Below are 21,876 nucleotides of genomic sequence, written 5' to 3'. Positions count from 1 at the left end.
GCCATCTACCTCCACCGTTGGCGGGAGAAAACGGCCCTCGAGCGAAGAGGGTCCAAACTGTACGGATCTAACTTATGGTTCGGATTTAGGCCGTTCGTTGGATATCCCGGATGACCGCTTTCGATGTGTCAATTCAAGGTGACATGGATGCTTTGTGCAAATTTTTTGCAGATCCTCCCTCGGCGACCGTCGTTCTTATTGAACGGCAATCGGGGAAGCGGCACTGAGAGGGCTATCGAGAAGGCGGGTGACGAAATGTCATTGTTGACTCCTCCGCTCGGAAGATCTCGCCTCCGAGCTTGTGGCGGAGGGTGTGAAAATGTATAAGAGGCTGGCGAAGTGGACCCAACAAGCCGGCTCCTATATCGCGGAGCAGGAGAAAACCATGGCCCAAGCTGCGCCGCTGATGGCGAAGCTTAAACTTGACCTCTCCGCCGCAAAGGGGGAAGCCGCGAAGTTTAAACTGGATCTCTTTTCTGCCAAGAAGCGCGTGGAGGAGGTTGAGACGCTGCTGGGGGCCGAGAGGGCCAAAGTTGAGGAAGCTGATGGCGCTACTGCCAAGATGATGGAGGAGCGGGATAGGTACAAGGGTGCTTATGACGCCGTGGTTGCCAAGAGGGATCAGTGGAAGGATCTGCGTTCGACAACCAAAGTGAGGCGCTCGAGGACGCGCAGTGCGCCGTTGCCCAAAAGGAGAAAGACATTGCAATGCTTCAAGATGATCTTCTCCCTAGAATGTGCGCGCAATTCCGGGATCGGCCGAGGAGGCGACCGGGGAGGCATAAGGAAGCTCGTCCCCGAGGGCTCTTTCCGTGGGATAAATTTGAGCGGCTTTTGGACGAGATGGCCGAGGCTCGCGAGGCGGCGGCGAGAAGACGGAGGATGCGAAGGCGCTCGATTGCCGAGGCCAAGGCGGTCTATGATGCCAAGGTGAAGGAGGGTGACGCGCTAAAGGCACTTGAGAATGTCGAGCCCTCTTCCGAGCCGCCCACCGAGATCGCCGCTCGCTGATGGAGGACAAAGAACAGGGCATAGGGAGACGGGCGGTCGTCACCGACTCACCGGCGTTTCGGATAGCTTTAGGCGTTCGGGGGCCAATTATTGAGCCTTCTCTCCCTGCCATCTTTTGGCGCTTCAAATCCCCAAGTCTGTAACCTTTTGTTTTTTTGCTCCCTTGCTTTTTGTAAAGCTTTGGTAGGTAGAGTTAAGGCTGTCCTTATGGGGACGGCCGTCGTCTGTACTCTCCTTGCAATTATTTTCAGTAAAGTTTTATCTTTTGGTCCTTGGCTTTGGCCGGGACTTTGATCATCAGTCTTCACTTGCGTCTCAACTGCACTGAGTATACGTTTCTTCTAGCATATCGGTCGTTGTGTCCCCGTCGCTCTCGGCTTTGGCCGAGGTAATCGGGGTTACGGCTGGCGATAAGCGATCGGCATTGTGTCCCGTTGCTCTCGGCTAGGGCCGAGGTAATCGGGGTTATGGCTCGATAGCATTCGAATCGTAGGCATATTGACCGCCAGACTTGCGTCTCAACTGCACCGAGTATACGTTTCTTCTAGCATATCGGTCGTTGTGTCCCGTCGCTCTCGGCTTTGGCGAGGTAATCGGGGTTACGGCTCGATAGCGCGTATCGGCATTGTGTCCCACGCTCTCGGCTAGGGCCGAGGTAATCGGGGTTATGGCTCGATAGCATTCGTAACTGTAGGCATATTGACCGCCAGACTTGCGTCTCAACTGCACTGAGTATACGTTTCTTCTAGCATATCGGTCGTTGTGTCCCCGTCGCTCTCGGCTTTGGCCGAGGTAATCGGGGTTACGGCTCGATAGCGCGTATCGGTCATTGTGTCCCCGTCGCTCTCGGCTAGGGCCGAGGTAATCGGGGTTATGGCTCGATAGCATTCGTAACTGTAGGCATATTGACCGCCAGGCTTGCGTCTCAACTGCACTGAGTATACGTTTCTTCTTTGGGTGACTGACCGGTGGCAACTTATGGAGGGGACAAGCACTTTGATGGAAAATTTGGGTGATTCTTCATTTGTTATGATTACGCATTGGGGTGTCCACAATGGGCTTGGACACCTCCGCCGCTATACAAAGTACTTTCTTAAGTTGTCGGTGTTCCAATGGCTCATCAAAGGCACACCCTCCATGTCCGTCACCGGTATGTACCCGCCTCATCTCTTCAACCACCTTGTAGGGACCTTCCCGCTTGGCCGTCGCCTTACCGTGAATGTTTCCCTTGTTAGTGGCAGCCGACTTTCTTAGGACTAGGTCTCCCACTCTTAGGTCCCTTTTGTGGACTCTTCGGTTGTAGGCTCTTTTCATCCGGTTTTGATACACCGCCAAGTTGGCGTGTCGTATCTCGGCTTTCTTCGACTACGTCTAAGGAAGCTCTCGTGCCTTCCTCGTTTTCAACCGGGTTAAAGGTAGCCGTTCGAATGTTGGCACCGTCGCTTCAATTGCGGGATCGCCGGAACCGTAGACTAGGTGGAAAGGGGTGTAACCCGTTGCTTCTTTCTCCGTGGTTCGAAGGGACCATAGGACGCCGGGTAGTTCATCGGCCCACCTTCCCTTAAGGTCTTCGACTGTCTTCTTCAAACCGTTGAGGATCGTTTTGTTGGCCGCCTCTCCGTCCGTTGCTATGTGGGTGGCAGACGGAGGAGTATGCAAACTTGATGCCAAGCTCTTCTAACCAATTCATTATCGTGTCACTCCAGAACTCTCGGCCGTGGTCAAATACTATAACTTGGGGTAATCCGAAACGAGTTATAACATTTTCCCATTACTTTTCCGACGGCCGCCGTGGTCTTCGCCGCATCGCTACAACTTCAACCCATTTGGTGAAGTAATCAACAAATGACGATCAAGAACTTCCTTCCTCCGGAGGCTGTTGGGAATGGCCCTAGCATGTCCATCCCCCACTGTGCGAAGGGAAGAGGGCTAAGCACCGGTTGTAGGTCCCTGGAGGGAGCGTGTATTACGGGCATGCATCCGACGCCGTGCACTTCTTGGTCTTTGTTCGGAATCTTGAAGCATGGTGGGCCGTAAGTAGCCGGCTCGTAGAGCTTTGTGGGCTAGCGTTCTTGCCCCCATGTGGTGTCCACAGATGCCTTCGTGAATCTCTGTCGATCGCCTCTGCAACTACCGGACCGACACACTTCAAGAGTGGTCTTATTACGGACCTTCCGTACGCTTCTCCTTCGAACACTAAGTACCCGCGCGATCCGTTTTATTTTGGCCGAGGGATTGCGGCCCTCCTCCAGAATTCACCCGTAAGTTTGTATTTCATTATCGGAGTCATCCACGTTGTCTCGGCCTCTACATTGCCCACCATGCCGTCGGTCTCGGTGATGCTCTTCGCATTCCTCGATATCTACCAAAGACGGTTGGTGACGTTCTTGATGGTTGGTGGCAAGTTTGGAGAGGCGTCGGCCCGTTGTTCTCGGATCTGGGAACGCATTGGATTTGGAAAGACTTCAATTTCGCTATGTCGGCCTTTACCCTTTCTAGGTACCGACCATTCCGTCGTCCCGAGCCTCAAACTCCCCTCCGATTTGGTTAGTAACCAACAAAGTGAGTCCGTCTTGAACACAATGTGCTCTCTCCGTGCTCTAGCTAGCTCGACCCCGGTTATCACCGCCTCGTATTCGGATTCGTTGTTCGAGGCCGAGAAGGTGAATTTCAAGGCGTACTCGAACTCGTCCCCGTTTGGGCCGATGATGAGGATGCCGCTCTGGAGCCGTTCGTCGTGGAGGAGCCGTCGATGTAGACCTCCCATACGCCTGGGTTTGGCTCTTCTTGATACGTGCATTCGGCCAGGAAATCTGCAAGTGCTTGCCCCTTTATCGAAGGTCTTGGTTTGTCTTGAATGCCGAAGCCGAAGAGTTCCACCGCCCACTTGATGAGCTCCGCCGGATTGTTCGAATTTTTCCAAAGCATTCTCTAGCGGCTGATCGGTTAGGACCGTCACGGGGTGCGCGTCGAAGTAGGGTTTTAACTTCCTCGTGGCAACGACGACGGCGAAGGTCGCTTTTTCGATTAGTGGGTAATTTCTCTCGGCGGGCAACAACGTATGGTGACAAAGTAGATTGGGTGTTCTTTGTTTGTCTTCTTCCCCGATGATCACCGCACCGACCGTGGCCGAGGTAATCGCTATGTATGTATAGGTATAGCGTCTCCCCAAAGATCGGCCGGACAGAGTTGGGAGAGTCGAAGATGAGCTTTCGATTGTTTGAAAGCCGTGCTCTGTTCCTCCCCCACCAAGTCTTTATTCCCTTTCAACACTTTGAAGAATGGGGTGCTCTTGTCGGTGACCGAGAGAGATGAAACGGGCGAGAGCCGCCATCCTCCCGGCCAACATCATAACCTCTTTTCGATTCCTCGGCTCCGGCAGTCCAGATTGCTTGGACTTTTTCGGATTGGCATCAATTCCCCGGCGCTGACAAGCACGCCGAGGAACTTACCTGACCGGACACCGAAGTTGCATTTCATTGGGTTAAGTTTCATCTTGTATTTCCTTAGTGAACAAAATGTCTCGTGTAAATCGGCCAGGTGCTCGCTGTCGGACTTGCTTTTCACAATAGCATCGTCGACGTAGGCCTTAATGTTTCGCCCTTTTTTATTTTGGAACACTTTGTCCACCAGCCTTGTATACGTTGCGCCGGCGTTTTTCAAACCGAACGGCATCATTTTGTACATGTATGTGCCGTTAGCGGTGATGAATGCGCATTTAGGCATGTCTTCCTCAGCCATGAAAACCTGGTGATATCCCGAGAAGGCGTCCAGCAGGCTCAGCATGGTGTAGCCTGTCGTGGCGTCGATTAAGCTATCTATCCGAGGCATAGGGTAACAATCTTTGGGGCATGCTTTATTAAGTTGGGTAAAGTCTACACACATTCTCCATGCCCCCGATGATTTCTTTACCATCACAACATTGGCTAACCACTCAGGGTAAGTGCAAGGCATAATAAAGCCCGCCTTAAGCAGTTTATCTACCTCGGCCTTGATGGCCTCATCTTTCTCGACTGAGGAGTTCCTCATCCTTTGCTTGACAGGGCGAGCGGTGGGGAGTACGTTCAGCTTGTGAATAATTACCTCCCGGTTCACACCTGGCATCTCGGCCGCTGAGTAGGCGAAGACGTCTTTATTTTTCCTTAGCAGGTCCAGGAGTTCGGCTCTGAACTTTGGTTCCAGGTTGACACCGATGGTTATGGTGCGGCCTGGATCAATCTCCACCTCCTCGGTCTCTGCTCCTTCGACCATGCTGATGGTTCGGTCGTTCTCGGGCCTGGAAGTATCTTTGTATCTGGAAGGATTTTAATTTTGAAGCGCCGCTCTCACCCTCTCTAGATACCTTGTCGTCCCCATAGTCCCGAGCCTTGTACTCTCCTTTGATCTGGTTGGTCACTAGGAGCGAGTCTGTTTTCACTACGACGTGCTCCGCCCCGGCGGTTCTGGCTAGCTTGACTCCGGTTATTACTGCCTCGAACTTGGATTCGTTGTTTGAGGTTACGGAGGTAAGTTTTAAGGCGTGCTCAAACACGTCTCCGTTTGGGCTAAAAATAACGATGCTGGCTTTCGAGCTACCCGTCGTGGAAGGGCCGTTGGTGTGTATCTCCCATACGCCGGGTTCCTTCTCGTTCTTTGAGGCGAGCTTATGCGCTTCCCCCCGGTCCGAGACGTATATCAATGTCAAGGCCCGGATGGAAATTACGGTGTCGGTCTCACTCAAAGTGACCCGGCCTATGAGCACGTTGTGGGCGATCTTGCCGTCGATGACTATGAATTCGGACATAACATTCCCGGGCTGCAGTTCCTCGCCGAACCTCACCTAGCGATCGACCGACCCCGTGGGTACCAGGCCGACCCCAGGAAAAGCTATACAACGGGTTGGTGCAGGGGCTCAAATCTTCGACTCTCAGACCGAGGCCGAGAAAGCATTCTCTGTACATAATGTTTGTGTAGGCGCCTGTGTCAATCAGGCACCTCTTCACCAAGTGGTTGGCTATGTCTAGGTGGACCGTAAGTGGGTCGCTGTGAAGAGCGACGACTCCCTCGTAGTCCTTCTTCCCAATGGTCATATCGGGGATGTTGGAAGCGGGGGTGGCTGTGTTGGGCACAAAGTTGATGGTCTGGCACGGTTCATTCAGGTGCCGTTCGTGCCCATGAGCGGACCCACCATTCCCGTTGCCCTCGATGATAGCATGGATTACTCCTATCCGTTCAAGACGGATTTGCTTTGTTTGACCCGCCGCATTCGGTTTCGGCCTTTGGCAACATATTTGCCGAGACTCCCCTTCCGGATCGCTCTTCAATGGCGTCCTTCGGATGTCGGCGTCGTTGGTTAAGTGTCCGTGTGGCCGTGGTACTCACGATCGGCTCGTGTCACCGTCACTCCTCGGCCTAGGGGGCCTTTCCCACTTCCGGCCTTCGCTCTTGCTCAGAGCGAATACCTCGGCGGCCGACACGACTAGGGGGTGTGATCGTTGTACCGTTTTTTGTAGTACGCTCCCGAACTCCCCGGCGCCCGTCAAGTCCCGTCTCTGGCGGTTTGTCGACCGTGGCCTATTGTTGTCACGACGTCTTTCATCGGGGCTGTCCTCCCGACGGCTCTTCTTTTCTGAGTGCTCGGCCTCGTTGGGGCCTAACCACGTCTTGTGATAGTCTTCTACTTTGATGGCCTGTTCGGCCATTTTCCTGGCGGCATCCAAGCCCAGGCCTCCGCACTTGATGAGCTCATTTTTAAATCTCCCCGGGAGGCCCTTCATCGCCGCGAAGGCCGCCGATTCGGATTAATCTCTCGAATCTGTTGGACCTTTCCGTCGAACCTCTTCATGTAGCTTCGTAGAGACTCGCCTCCCTCCCGTTTGATAGTTAGGAGGTCCGATGTCTCCATGGCCCTTCTCTTGTTGCAAGAGTACTGGGCTAAAAAGGCGTCCCTTAGGTCGGCGTAGTAGTACACCGAGCCGTCGGGAAGCCCCTTGTACCAACTTTGAGCCATCCCATGCAACGTTGTCGGGAAAACTCGGCACCACACTTCATCGGGCTGCTCCCATACCGACATGTGAGACTCGAAAGCCTCAGCGTGGTTGGCCGGATCACCTTCCCCTTTGTATGATATGGGCGGCAACTTGAGCTTAGTTGGCACCTGGACTTCTAGGACGTAGGCGCTGAGGGGCTGTCTGATCACATGCCGGATGACACGTGGCGATCGGCTCCTCGCATTCCTATCCCGGCTTCTCTCCTCGTAGCGGGAGGGGCTCCTTCTTCGACTTGGACTTCTTCTCCAACTCTGCCGAGTCGGACTCCTCCGCTCCTCCGGGGTATGCCTCGTTCGTGTTGCGGGGACGCCGTCCTCCCACGAGTACGGGAAGGACTTAGGTCTACCACGCCCACTTTGGGCTCCCCCAGCGACTTTGCTTTGGGTCGGCTTCTCCTAGTGCTCCGTTCAAATTTCTCGAGTCACATTTTGGGCCCCGGTCTCCTGGATGCTTTCCGCCGCTCTTGTCGGCGTGACGGTGTGAGCGACGTATTACTAATTAGGTCCAGGACCATTTTCGGCTTTGCTTTATGTCAACCACATGCCCCATGATGGTGACTGGTTGGTCGGCGGCGTGTCCGGTATTATCGGCATCCCGAACTCCGGTTGGATTACCCCGCCGGTGGAGGGCTGCACGACTCCAGAAATGTTGAAGGTATCATCTTGGTGGAACGCGGTTTCGTCGGTCACGACTGCGTCTTGTTGTTTCGACATCTTCTTGGCTTTTTGGGTGGGTTTTTGTGTGTTTGTTTTTTTTGTTTTGGGAATGAATGTGACTAGCTTCTAGTGTCTTTTCCCACAGACGGCGCCAATTGTTCCGGGTGTAATTCCAGAGCAAGTATAGTTACCACCCGTGGCTTGTTGAATGATGTCTTGGGTTGGATTCTCCCTTGGCCTTAATCGTTCCTCTCGGCCTCTCCTGCAACAATGAACGAACTGAGGGCTTGGCTTTGAGCCAAGCGTACCCACTCCGACGCCCAAGTCAGTAAACTTAGATGTATAAGTTGTATGCTAATTGGCTAGGAGTATATTGTAGAGAGAGATAAGGAAGATTATACCAGATGAATAGTGTATTTAGGTTAAGTTGTGTATTTCTGGATTCGATTCCTCCTCAATGAAGGTTGAGGAGTATTTATAGACTTCACCTTTTGTCACGTAGTGGCCAAGTGGCCAAGTGGCTAGCGGTGGAAAGATCGATCTACCCCTCGCCGAGGGACCTATGGTGGCGGCGGGCCCCCGTGTCTCACCGCCGAGGGGTCTTGGATATGAGTACGCGGTATGTGTTCCGTGCCGGCGTTGTCATGCCGGGACCCAGTTGGCAGTCACGGGCCGACGGCCAGTCGTCTAAGTCGTTGACTTGCTGTGGATATCTTTGACCTTGCTCAATATGTTGACTTGGTCAGCGGTGCAGAATATGCCCCATCACTACTGTTTACCAAACACCCCTTAAATCTGACAAAATTGTCCTAACGTCCTAACCAACACCTAAACTGAAGACCCGAATATGACTCCTAATCCCAATAAACTCGAATCAATATAGTCCGATTCAAATATTTATTGTTCCAAATTTATTGTTTCCCTAAAAAACATGAATGATGCACACTTATAAACCCTAAATTTTACAAACCCAAAAAATACCCGACTCAAACTGACCTGACCCGAAACCAACCCGACCGTTTGGCAGGTCATTTTAAACTAGAAAGAGGGTCTCTCGAGTAAAAAAAACACACGAGTGAGCAAACCAATCCCCCTTTCTTCCTCAAACGTGAAAAATTAGGGTTAGGGTTTCCTCAACACAACAACAATGGCTTCGCAAAATCAAAATCAACAACAAACAACAAGGCCACCATTAAGGAAACCTACGTTCATAAAAGTCGATCAAATCAAACCTGGTTCTACCGGCCATACCTTGACCGCCACTGTTGTCTCATCCACCGCCGTCCCTCACCGCGGCCGCGGCCGTAATACTCGCATCGCTGAGTGCCTTGTCGGTGATGAAACTGGCACTATCATCTTCACTGCTCGTAATGATCAAGGTTCGAAAACCCTAATTTTATCGATTTTCTGATTTGTTTTGTTGTTTATTCTAAAAATTGCTGTTTATGTACTATGTGGTATAGTATCATTTTGTTTAAAAACCCTAATTTTGTTACAATGTGTAGGAATTTGCAATATCCTGTTATTCCGTTCGTTTTGACCAAAAACCCTAAATTTATCGCTCTTTTCATGTGTTTTGTTGATTATCCTAAAATTGCTATTTATGTACTATGTAGTATAGTGTCATTTTGTTGTTGTAATGTCGAGGAATTTGCAATATCCTGTTATTCTGTTCATTTTCGACCGAAAACCGTAATTTTGTTCTCTTTTGATGTGTTTTGTTGATTATTCTAAAAATTGCTGTTTTTGTACTATGTAGTATAGTATCATTTTGTTCGGAACCCTAATTGTGTTACTGTATTGTTGAATTCGCTTATTCTTCATGTTCTGTTTGGTAATTTTATTCCTTTTGTAGAGGTTACTGTTGGTTTTACTGGAGTTTGCGGTGATATTTGCTTGCAAGTATTGTTGTGTGGAAACCCTAACTTTGTTTAGATACAGTAGGTAATCGTGGTGTCCGCTTTTTCTAGTCTGGGATGATGGTTTTGCATTTGCTATGTTTGCTAGAAAGCGGAATTTTCGGTTGAATATAGCTATTGATTGTTGATTTCTTGTGTATCTTCGAAATGTTGGAGCTAAGAGTACTGTGGTTTTTGAGGAGTTTTTTGACCAAAAACCCTAATTTTATTCTTTTTTAGAGTTACAGTTTGTTGTAGTTGAATTGTCTGTGATATTCCTTGCAACTATCATTTTGTGTGGAAACTGTAACCGTGTTTGATATAATAGGTAATTGTGGTATTCGCTTGATTCTACTCTCCAATGATGTTTTTGCATTTGCTGTTTAGCTAGAAAGGGGAATTTTCGGTTGAATATAGCTAGTGACTGATGATTTCTTGTGTATTTTAGAAATGCTGGAGGTAAGAGTATTGTGCTCGTGGCTTAGTTGTTTTGAATAGTTGTATACTTGTATAGATTTCAGTGATATCTTCTACACGTCGAATGTTTTTTTAATGCTTAGTTCTTTTATTGATTTTCATGTTCTATGTATCTTGCTTGCTTTTACTTGTTTATATGATTAGAACTCTAATTTTGATTCTGAATTGAGTGTTTTTCTGTTGAAATTTTGTCGGTGTAGCTATTATTGCTGCTATGCTACTCTGTTGATTTTACTGTGTTTTACTTTATTGGAAAAAGCCACACTTTTCAGTTTTGCTAAGTATGGTCCTAAACACCATTTAACCTTCAGTTACATTTCAATTGTTGTTTAACCTCCGGATATTTGTTTTTTATCTGGAATTAAATGGATGTTTTTTCCTGAACGTAACTGTAGTGGTGGAAGAAATATTGTCAAGGGCTTGCACATAGATTTTTGTTTTTCTTCTTCCTTCTATATGAAACATTTGATATTTTTGCAAATTTTAGAATGTCAAATTTTTGCAACATTTGATATTTACATTGTTGCTAGAGTGCCTTTAAATTTTAAGAAGAAAGACATGTCTTGTGCTCTAAACTATCAAGTTATGGCATTTGTTGGAAAAATGAGTTTTTTTTTTTTTTTTGGTACGCATGTCGTACTTGTAGCCTCTGGGGCTTTCTATAATTGGGCATATTATATTAGTGCTGTGTTTTGTTAGATCGTCTTATGGTGCGACCACATAAAAATGACCATTTTATGGTAAGAAGTAACCATTTTATGTTGTGTCCACTTTTCATTATTATAAAGTGACCACCTTTAAAAGTGGTCACTTTTTTAACATAAAATGATCACAATTTATCATAAATTGGTCACTTTTTATCAATCGCACCATATGAAGATGCACACAATAATTACTTATTCGCTAAACATGGCCAGTCATAAACCTTGCAATTACAGAATTCGGAGGTATTTAACTTTTTGAGTATTAGAGGGGTAAAGGCTCCTTCAGTTAGTAACTATTAGCAGTATATTTCTGCTGTTATGTTGGAACATTTGTATATGGCATGTTGAACATTTGTATATGGCAGTGTACCTTTCTGAAGTGTGTATGGCAATGTTTCTACTCTTCTACTCATCTACTCATCTGTTTAGTATTGCTCTATTTTTTTTCTATCTTTTTAACTTCTTTCTTCTGTTTTTTTTATATTTATTTTATGTTCTTATTTGTTTTGATGGCTTTGACCATCTGACGGGTCAGCTGGTGTAGCTATTGGCCTTCATCAATCACAATGAGTTTGACACTGTTTCATCAAGCACTGGGATGTATATGCTCTATAGTCTTATATGCTTGTATATGGGGAACTGTCCCCATCGAAGGAATTTGTAGTATTTTACTCATGTTACTATTGTTAAACTAATACTCCCTCCACACACCTATTTTCACCCCATTTCAATAAAATACTCCTCACATATATTGGAGAAATGGAGTGAAAACTGAAAACTTCTGCGTGGAGGGAGTATTTGGTACACCATTTTCAAAAATAGGGAACTGTCTGCTTGTTTTCTTATATCTCAATTGCTATCCCTTTTTTGTTGGGTGTAAATGTCTGAAGTGGTGACAATGTACTTTATCAGCATTTACATGGAAGGAGAAGTAAGGAAATTGTGTCCGTCAATGTTCAGTTGCTGATAATACGACTATCAATCAAGTGAACAAATTGAGCAGTTTACTTGTGTGTTGTGGCAGTAGGGCTCTGCTTGTTACGTTATCCTTTGTTAATTGAGTATCGACTATTTAGTTTATAGGTGGGTCACTTTTATAAAATACGGAGTATAGTTTTGTTTTGGTGCGGATCATCATGGTTAAGACAGCTATCATACTTTTATGTTGGACCACATAACAAACACTTGCCCAGACGTACAAAACTGTTTCTCTTGTCAATGTGTTCAGGACAGGGGAAGGAGAGTTTTTGTTGATTTTAATTTTAATTTTAATTAATACTCCGTAATTCCGTATTGTACAATAAAAATGATGAATCAAGGTTCGCCCATTTGAATCTAAACCTATTAAGAGTAGTTGTGAACTAGTGACAATTATTGAATGACCGAGGTTTTATCCAAGGTGATACTTTGTTTATTTCGTTTCGTCGACATCTGACTGATTCATTGTTTGCCTGCCTGTTGCACAGTTGACATAATGAAGCCCGGAACAACTGTGAATCTCCGAAATGCTAAGATTGATATGTTCAAGAATACAATGAGGCTTGCAGTTGACAAATGGGGTCGTATTGAGGTTACTGAGCCAGCTAGGTTCACCGTGAATGAAGAAAACAATGTCTCTCTGGTTGAATATGAGCTCGTCAATGTCACCGAGGAAGCACCATGATCTTTCAGCAGTATATACCCGTATCCGTGGAGTGAGTAAGTTTTTGGGCTAGTCTAACTATCAGGTAATGTTTGCTTTAGCATCTGTGAAGGTGCTCTTTATTATTTATGAATAGTAGGGAAAATTGGTAAATCGACTCGTAAGTTCTAATATTTCGGAACGTGGATGTTTATTTTCTATTGCTATGGTTGTTGCTGGACATGGTTTGTAATTAACTATGGTGTTGGTAGTTAATGGTTATGACATTGTTAACTTCTAATCGAATGTCTACGATTGTGTTGGCTTCGTAATCTCTCTGCAATATTTCCGTCTTAAATCCGATGCATTTCCCTTGTGTGCGGAAGTGGGTTTCTATCAATTCTATGTATCGGATAGATTTCAGTTCGTCTTTTCCAGCAAGACGGACCCATTCATTTCCCTCCATTCCGAATCCCCCTTGGCCCGTGATAACGACTTTAATAACTTGACTAGGTCCACAAATATCTTTGTTTGTTGAAGCCTGAAGGCACACGAAATTAGAGATGTATATTTAATGTTCAAATTTTCTACTACTACTACGATAAAGACAATTCTTATCCTTGTCGTTTGCGAGTCGCGACGTTGCGTCTCGCAGCGTAAGTTGTGTCAAAGTATTTATATATTTTTATTTATAAATAAACGAGTTGTGCTAGTTTAACTTACCATGAACTTTCTATCAATAGCTTAAATTATTTGAAATAAATAACAAGATTTGTACGACATGTCAATGAGATAAAATCGACACGTTATATGCTACAGTATATTACTCCATTGGGATGTATAGTTGTCCAACTTGAAGGACAACTATGTTCTTTGCAAAATACTTCATCCAACTTAAATAATCTTTTTATTTGAGTTCGCACGGTTTTTAAGATAGTTATTTAACTTTATTTTTACGACATGTCAAATGAGATAAAATCGACACGTTATATGCTACTTCCTCCTATTCCAGATAACCGTCCCATTGTTCATTTCCGTCTATTCACAATAATGTCCCATTGTCCATTTTTGGTAAGTGTTGTGTGGTCCAAATTCAATTCCATTTCCGTCTATTCACATAACTGTCCCATTATCCGTTTTGTGTGGTCTAAACTCACTTTCTTAATTCTTGTATCATCTTCACAATGGGACGGTTATCTGTAATAGGAGGGGGTATATTACTCCATTGGGATGTATAGTTGTCCAACTTAAAAACAACTATGTTCTTTGCAAAATACTTTATCCAACTTAAATAATCTTTTTTTATTTGAGTTTGCGCGGTTTTTAAGATAGTTATTTAACTTTATTTTTACGATAATGAACATGGGTTACTTTTTTTTTGTTTATAAAAAAAATACTCTTGTTACGTAGTTTAGAATATTTTAACACTTATTTAGATCGGTTTTTGAATTCAGACACTGATGCTTAAATGAGATGATTATTTCCGAGTTTGAGGGAGTACTTTAAATTCACATCCACATCCACATCCATACTAGTTCAATGCTATAATCTATATTATCAAATAATGACGATTTGTAAGAGAATTATTAAAGAAAAAACGTAATTACTATCGAGAGATGGCCAATTCAATGTTAGTATACATATATATACACTTTCATTGTGGTCATATAAAACATTATATGGTATCGAAATAAATCTAAAAAACTAGACAGTAATTGTTTTTAACGGTATGAAGGCAATGAGGGCGCGACAACTTCAAATGCTTCTTGTTCATAAACAGCATTCCTTTGGCAGAAATTATTAATTCTCCGCAATGCTTCTTCAAGAGAGGCAGGCTCTACGGCGAACGTGACTCTTAGCCAATTTTTCATTCCTACTGCTACTCCTGCAAGACGCGATGCGTTTTTACGGTTCAGTAATGTGACGATTATATTAGAACCCGAATGAATGTGGCCATGTGGGATTCATTTATTCTGATGCAGGGTATTCTTACCTGGAAGAATGATGATGCATTCCTCTTTCGCCAATTTAAAACAAAAATCAATATCGTCTGTGACGTCTCTTAGCAACGACAAATCCAACTTCACCTGTAAAATTTTAGCAAAATCTAGATTATTTACAGTTGATCGTAGCTAGAAAGCAGTGACGGATCTACTAACAACATTCCAGGGTGCGCAGACACCGGAAACGGAATTTTTTTTTGCGTATTTTGTCTAATTTTCAGGCTAAAAAATAAATTTATAACTTTTTGTATGTGTATATAGATTTTAAATATTAATCAGGACTCCGGAAAGAAATTTTTCTGGATTCGCTATTGCTAGAAAGTCGAGAATATTAATCAGTACTCGAAATTTAATACTCCATCCGATCATATTATATTCCGTATCATGATATAATAAAAGGAAACAAATTACGAGTATAATTTACCATCACAGACATGGACCCTTCTGGTTTGTGAGGACAACTAAGGCAATGTATCTTATTGATACCCTCATAACATAGATCTGCTGTTTGTTTTAAAATGTTGATTGTTTTCTTGAAGAAAACTTCGTCGGTTTTCTCTAAAATTTCCGGTACTGCTGCCTGAATTTAATAAGAACGAACGTCAGTAAGTTTTTGTCACGAGACGAAGAAAACAACTCAAGGACAGCAGAAAGTGATCATCAAATTAATAAATAAGGAGATTAAACCTGAATAAACGTAGGCGGTCCTCCATAGATGTCAAAATACTTTTTGAGCCTCTCCAAAAACTAAGACGAAAACAAAAACCGTGTTAATAAACAATAAAATCGTCATCAAAGACGACAAAAATTCGTCCCGTGACTAAGTGGCCAATATAAAAGTCGGATTTTTTTTCATTGCTTTCAGGCGGCAACACCTGCTAGCCCCCTTTCATCTGTAACGGTGGAGTTAAGACCCGAAGTTTGGTTTAGTTCATGCTAGTGAGTCCAGATGAAAGGGGGCTAGCAGGTGAAAAAAAATGTTTCGGGTCTTAACTCCACCGCTAGTGAATTTTTTTTTTCCCAACTGATAACCGCTCTGCAGTCTATGTTTAGTTCCCGAAACTTCAAATCCTGGCTCTATCTAGTATTTTACCAGCTAAGCTAGCTGATATATGCATATTAAAGTAACGGCCACTACATATATCGAATTTTGACAAACTAACCTTAGGCTGCTTGAACAAACTGTTCGGATCAGTGATAGCAAGCCAGCCGAGTCTCCAACCCGGGACAAGCCATCTTTTAGACAAAGAGCCAAGTGTAATAACAGGAGCAATTGATCCAAATGTTCCCATTGCAACAAATTTGTTTTTCCCAAAAACAAGATGTCCATAAACTTCATCTGCAATTACAAGTATCCCAAGTTTCTTTGCTACTTCTGCTATCTGCATCAAATTACATTCTTCCTTCATTTAACTCGGTTTTTTCAGATTTCATCGACCATGTGTCCAACTCGAAAACAACTAAGTTACTCTACTGTGTCAGAAAACTAATTAATAGACATACTATACATCTAGACAGTAGCGGTGGAGTTAAGACTCGAAGTTTGGTAGCTCTGGAAAAAGTCGATTTTTTTTTTCACTAAAAGCGTAATTTTTTTTCATTTTTTTGGGGCTTGAACAAAAATCAAGCATATAGCTTGATAGAGCAGGTGTAGCTTTCAAGCGGATCATAATTTTCCGTCTCTAATGCTTAGCAACTTGCTTGAAATTTTTACAAAATTGCAAGCAAGTCCTTTTTTGTAACCATTGGAGATGCTCATACTGCCTCTATTTCTTCACGTTCTTCTCACGTATCTTAAAAAGTGGGAAAAACCCGTTGAGACGGAGGTTATTCTAAGCTTGCTTGGTCGCATGCATGAATGACAAATTAACAAAGCGGAAAATTAGTTGGAAAAAACTAACCTGTTGTAAATGCTGGTAAGAGTATACATTTCCACAAGGATTCCCTGGATTAATGATAACAATTGCAACAGTTTTATCATTAACCAAATTTTCGACCATATTAAGATCAACTTCCCATCCTTTTTCCGGTACAAGGTTATAATGTTTAACCTCAATTTGTCTAAATGAAGCACAAAGTTCATAAATTGGAAATCCTGGTTTCGGAATCAAAACATTTGAACCCGGTCGAGCTATCATCGATAATGCAATATCTATTGCGTTTGTGCAACCGGATGTTACAAAAACATCATCCATTGCTAATTTGTATGGTAAATCACGAGACAGATAATCCGCTATTGCCCTATATTCCACATAACAAAACACATGCATTGTTATTATCTACCTTATATCAAACCGTCAAATTGAACTGAACTGAATTAAACTGATTAATAAAAACTTCCAATAACTGAATCACAGAATCACTAAAGACCCTCCGCGTCATTGCCCCTCCAGATGTCATAGCATGTGAGGGGCATATCCGCGTATTAAGGTATAAAACCATTGACTGAGAGCTAGCAGAGGCGCTCACCTCACTGGAGGATAGAAATTTCAAAACAACAACATCAGAGCCTTAATCCCAAAATGAATTGGGGTCGGCTGACATGAATCATCTTTTAGAACCGTCCCTGGTGAACGCACACCTCAAAATGCGAATAGAAAATGGAAAAGTGAAACACAAAAGGGAGAGCGAGAATGTAATATAAAGTTAAGGTAAACTCACAGTTCTTTTTTTTTTAAAAAAATTTCATATTTTCTAATTAAAATTTCCGAATTTTTTTCAAGTTTACCTTATACTATTACGCCCCTGCTGAAATTTTTCAACTTGGCCTCGCCCCCACTGAATTTAAATTCTGGCTTTGCCACTAAACTGAACTGAACAGAATATTTGAATAAAAACGTAAAGAATAAGTTAAGTCGGAGGAAGTAGTAATAACTTACTTTCGAGTTTGAGGTAGACCAACAGTAGGAGCATAACCATTAAAGTTAGTAGAACATAATGTATCAACAACAGATTTCTGAGCAACATGACAAGTAGTAAAGCAAAAATGACAAGTTGGATCTCCCATTCCTAATGAAATTACTTTATCTTTCTTATTTTCATCAATTTGTGACATAATTAAACCAATTATTCCTTTAATTGTAATCATATTTTGAGAATTATCATTATTATTATTATTAATTTCTTGGTTTGATAATATTCCTGACATTTTCATTTTTTTTCTTGGTGTTTTTTTTTTTTTTTTTTTCCAAAGATGGGTTTTATTTTGTTTTTGTTTTTGTGGGTCTAAAAGTCTTGTACGTGTTTATATGGTACGTGTTACTTGTCGTGCCAGGATTACTAAATAATATTTCTGGTGGTTATTGAATTTATACTATGAAATGCCAAAAAAGGTGTATGTATTTGTTGTTTTCACGTGTATCTCTGTACGTATTGTTTCAAATGTTTGTGGTCCAATGTTCGAGTATGGTCGGGTCAAATATCGATTAGATTAGATTTGATTTGTATATGGTATCTTGATTAGGAAACGAAGATGATCGGTTTTCTATATTGAGATGCTTGTGGTCCAATGTTGAATAGGTTAGGTCGGTCGAATATATATTCGATTTGGTTTGTACTTGTATATGGTATATTCGATTTGGAAAGAACAATGATCGGTTTAACTATATTCGAAGTATTAGGCTCCGTTTGGCACGACACTTTAGGTAGCTTATTTGACCAAAGTAGCTTATTTGAACAAAATTTCAGGTACCTGATTTTTTTGCAAATGTTTGGCAAGTAGCTTATTTGGTCAAATAAGGTCACGAAATGAAATCTTCTACCTCGGGTAGCATTGGAGAAATCAGTCGCGAAATGACTTATTTTCCATTTTGTATCCCTTTATTCTATAATATTAAATAATTTTCATATCCTTTTACGTCATTTTACCAAAATCATTCATACCTTTTCAAATTTTGTTTGCCAAACACATTTTTATATAATCGATTCCTTATTAGTTCCTAATTTCCACTACCTTATCAGTTAGCTTTTTAGGTTTCAGTTAGGTTTTCAGTTTTCAGCTAACTTTTCAAGTTTCAGCTATCTTTTCAGATAGTTTTGCCAAACAGAGCCTCACATTGAATATGATATCTAGATGTGGATGTTACAATATCCACTCCAATCTTAGAGGAATAGTGTCTCCAAAATCTTATATATATATATATATATATATATATATATATATATATATATATATATATATATATATATATATAAGCTGGGTTGAAGCGTTGTGGATGCGCCATGTGTCATCCCAACTTTAAATACAAGTATTAATTACACTTTGAACATTAAATATAAACACATAATAAATGTCTTTGTATAAATCTCAAAGAAAATATTAATTACTGACTTAATAAATGTTATTATAAAATTACATTAAATAATTACGGTGATTTGATTCTAAATTTATTAAAAAATTATTTTGATAAAAATCCTAAAATGTAAATAATTACGTTTATTGCGAAAAATGCTTCAAATTGAGTATAATTTTCATTATATTTATTGAAATATTTTGATCTGTAGAGATGCTTAAAGTGAGTGTCTCATAATATTTTATGTTTATGTAAAAAAGAAATTTTGATAAAGTTATAAAGAAAACTACAAAGAGGTAAGTTTTTATGTGGGAATGAAAAAAATTATATTGCGAGAAATTGAATACATATGAGATTTTGATAGGTTTAAATAGTGTGATAACGAGTATGTGTACGAGTATGTATGTACAATTGTACACAATGATCACGAATGCATTTAAATAATCAAAACATAAGTAATGATTATTAAATAATATAGTATTATAAAAAATATAAAAAAGTAGAAAAAAAGGTTACATTTTTCTTTAATATCTTCAATTAAAATACGCATACGTCAAGTATAAATATTGATTATGACTAGATAAATATTACTTTTAGTTAAATATTTTATATTATATTTTAAATACTTTGAAGTTAAACCTCAAAAAATATTATTTGAGAAAGTTTAACCTATTTTATTTATAGGTAAACTCTTAAATATCATTTATATATAGTTGTTTAAAAATACAAAATGTGCAATTTTTATAGATATGTTTGACACATATCAGGTGCAAAACACAATCAAAACATTTGAATAAGTTGAGTTTAAACTCTATATGTTTGATACATAAATATCACACGCTATACATAAAAAATTAAAAATTACATAAAATTTTATTCACATCATTTTGAACAAATATTGATTGATTTGGAACCTAACGTATTGTAAAATGATATAATTTGAGAACTTAATGTTGATTGTTGCATTATTCGAATAAATTTTATTTTAATTTAGATGATATTTGATTAGTCACAAAATAATTTATAAAACTTGATCAGCATAATAAATTATCACTTATTAGTTTTAATTAAAATTATATATATTTTATTTTAAAATATTGAAGATAAACCTAAAAAAAATAAATTTGAGAAAAATTAATTTATTTTTATTTAGAAGTAAAAACATTCAAGGTCATATATAAACTATGTTATTTTTCTTCAATTATATACTACCTAGTATATATATAAAACTGGATTGAAGCGTTGTGGATGCGTCACGTGTCAACCCAGCATTAACTACAAGTATTAATTACACTGAACATTAAATATAAACATAATAAATGCTGTATAAATCTCAGCAAAATATTAATTACAGCTTAATAAATGTTATTATAAAATTATATTAAATAATTACGGTGATTTGATTCTAAATTTATTAAAAAATTATTTTGATAAAAATCCTAAAATGTAAATAATTACGTTTATTGCGAAAAATGCTTCAAATTGAGTATAATTTTCATTATATTTATTGAAATATTTTGATCTGTAGAGATGCTTAAAGTGAGTGTCTCATAATATTTTATGTTTATGTAAAAAAGAAATTTTGATAAAGTTATAAAGAAAACTACAAAGAGGTAAGTTTTTATGTGGGAATGAAAAAAATTATATTGCGAGAAATTGAATACATATGAGATTTTGATAGGTTTAAATAGTGTGATAACGAGTATGTGTACGAGTATGTATGTACAATTGTACACAGTGATCACGAATGCATTTAAATAATCAAAACATAAGTAATGATTATTAAATAATATAGTATTATAAAAAATATAAAAAAGTAGAAAAAAAGGTTACATTTTTCTTTAATATCTTCAATTAAAATACGCATACGTCAAGTATAAATATTGATTATGACTAGATAAATATTACTTTTAGTTAAATATTTTATATTATATTTTAAATACTTTGAAGTTAAACCTCAAAAAATATTATTTGAGAAAGTTTAACCTATTTTATTTATAGGTAAACTCTTAAATATCATTTATATATAGGTGTTTAAAAATACAAAATGTGCAATTTTTATAGATATGTTTGACACATATCAGGTGCAAAACACAATCAAAACATTTGAATAAGTTGAGTTTAAACTCTATATGTTTGATACATAAATATCACACGCTATACATAAAAAATTAAAAATTACATAAAATTTTATTCACATCATTTTGAACAAATATTGATTGATTTGGAACCTAACGTATTGTAAAATGATATAATTTGAGAACTTAATGTTGATTGTTGCATTATTCGAATAAATTTTATTTTAATTTAGATGATATTTGATTAGTCACAAAATAATTTATAAAACTTGATCAGCATAATAAATTATCACTTATTAGTTTTAATTAAAATTATATATATTTTATTTTAAAATATTGAAGATAAACCTAAAAAAAATAAATTTGAGAAAAATTAATTTATTTTTATTTAGAAGTAAAAACATTCAAGGTCATATATAAACTATGTTATTTTTCTTCAATTATATACTACCTAGTATATATATAAAACTGGGTTGAAGCGTTGTGGATGCGCCACGTGTCAACCCAGCATTAACTACAAGTATTAATTACAGCTCAACATTAAATATAAACATAATAAATGTTATATAAATCTCAGCAAAGTATTAATTAGAGTTTAATAAATGTATTATAAAATTAGATATATCAATTACGGTGATTTGATTTTAAATTTATATAAAAAAAATTTGATAAAAATTCTAAAATACAAATAAATAAGTTCATTCCGAAAAATGCTTTCATATGAGTATAATTTTCATTACATTTATTTAAATATTTTGATATGTAGAGATGATTAACGTGAGTGTCTCACAAAGTTTTACATTTACGTAAAAAAAATATTTTGTGAAAGTTATAAAACTTAGACCATTAAATCCATTAAGAAAAATATATTTGTAAAAGTCATTGTATTTATTAAAAACAGAACTTAAAGAAAACTACTAAGAGATACTCCCTGAGAAAAAGGATTATACATCTGAGGTACTACCTCAGACCTTATAGTTTTTGAGTATATACACATTTTTTCTGAGCATATTACCATTTATAAATATAGTTTTTGAGCAATATTATATTTTTTTAGTGTAATGCTTTAGTAAATATGCTCAAAAACTTTATACTAAATCAGAACTC

The 21,876-nt window shown here is 39.9% G+C and overlaps 2 protein-coding genes across 2 annotated transcripts; one reads left to right on the top strand and one right to left on the bottom strand.

The window, feature by feature from the left end:
• Window positions 1-8,738: 8,738 nt before the first annotated feature.
• LOC141647028 (uncharacterized protein At4g28440-like) lies at window positions 8,739-12,725 on the top strand. The gene is made up of 2 exons (XM_074455060.1): window positions 8,739-9,075; window positions 12,242-12,725. Exons 1-2 carry the CDS (start codon window positions 8,844-8,846, stop codon window positions 12,436-12,438), a joined length of 429 nt encoding a protein of 142 aa, XP_074311161.1. The 5' UTR covers window positions 8,739-8,843; the 3' UTR covers window positions 12,439-12,725.
• A 1,254-nt stretch (window positions 12,726-13,979) lies between these two features.
• LOC141647027 (putative aminotransferase TAT2) lies at window positions 13,980-17,676 on the bottom strand. The gene is made up of 7 exons (XM_074455058.1): window positions 17,279-17,676; window positions 16,301-16,640; window positions 15,563-15,781; window positions 15,087-15,146; window positions 14,824-14,979; window positions 14,390-14,483; window positions 13,980-14,281 (listed from the first exon to the last, which is right to left on the bottom strand). The coding sequence occupies exons 1-7, from the start codon at window positions 17,551-17,553 to the stop codon at window positions 14,118-14,120; spliced, it is 1,308 nt and encodes a 435-aa protein (XP_074311159.1). The 5' UTR covers window positions 17,554-17,676; the 3' UTR covers window positions 13,980-14,117.
• Window positions 17,677-21,876: the final 4,200 nt, after the last annotated feature.

Source organism: Silene latifolia, chromosome 3, assembly GCF_048544455.1.
Source record: "Silene latifolia isolate original U9 population chromosome 3, ASM4854445v1, whole genome shotgun sequence".
NCBI classification, from domain to species: domain Eukaryota; kingdom Viridiplantae; phylum Streptophyta; class Magnoliopsida; order Caryophyllales; family Caryophyllaceae; genus Silene; species Silene latifolia.
Note: the sequence above shows the minus strand (reverse complement) of the source record. Positions and strands in the feature narration are given on the sequence as shown.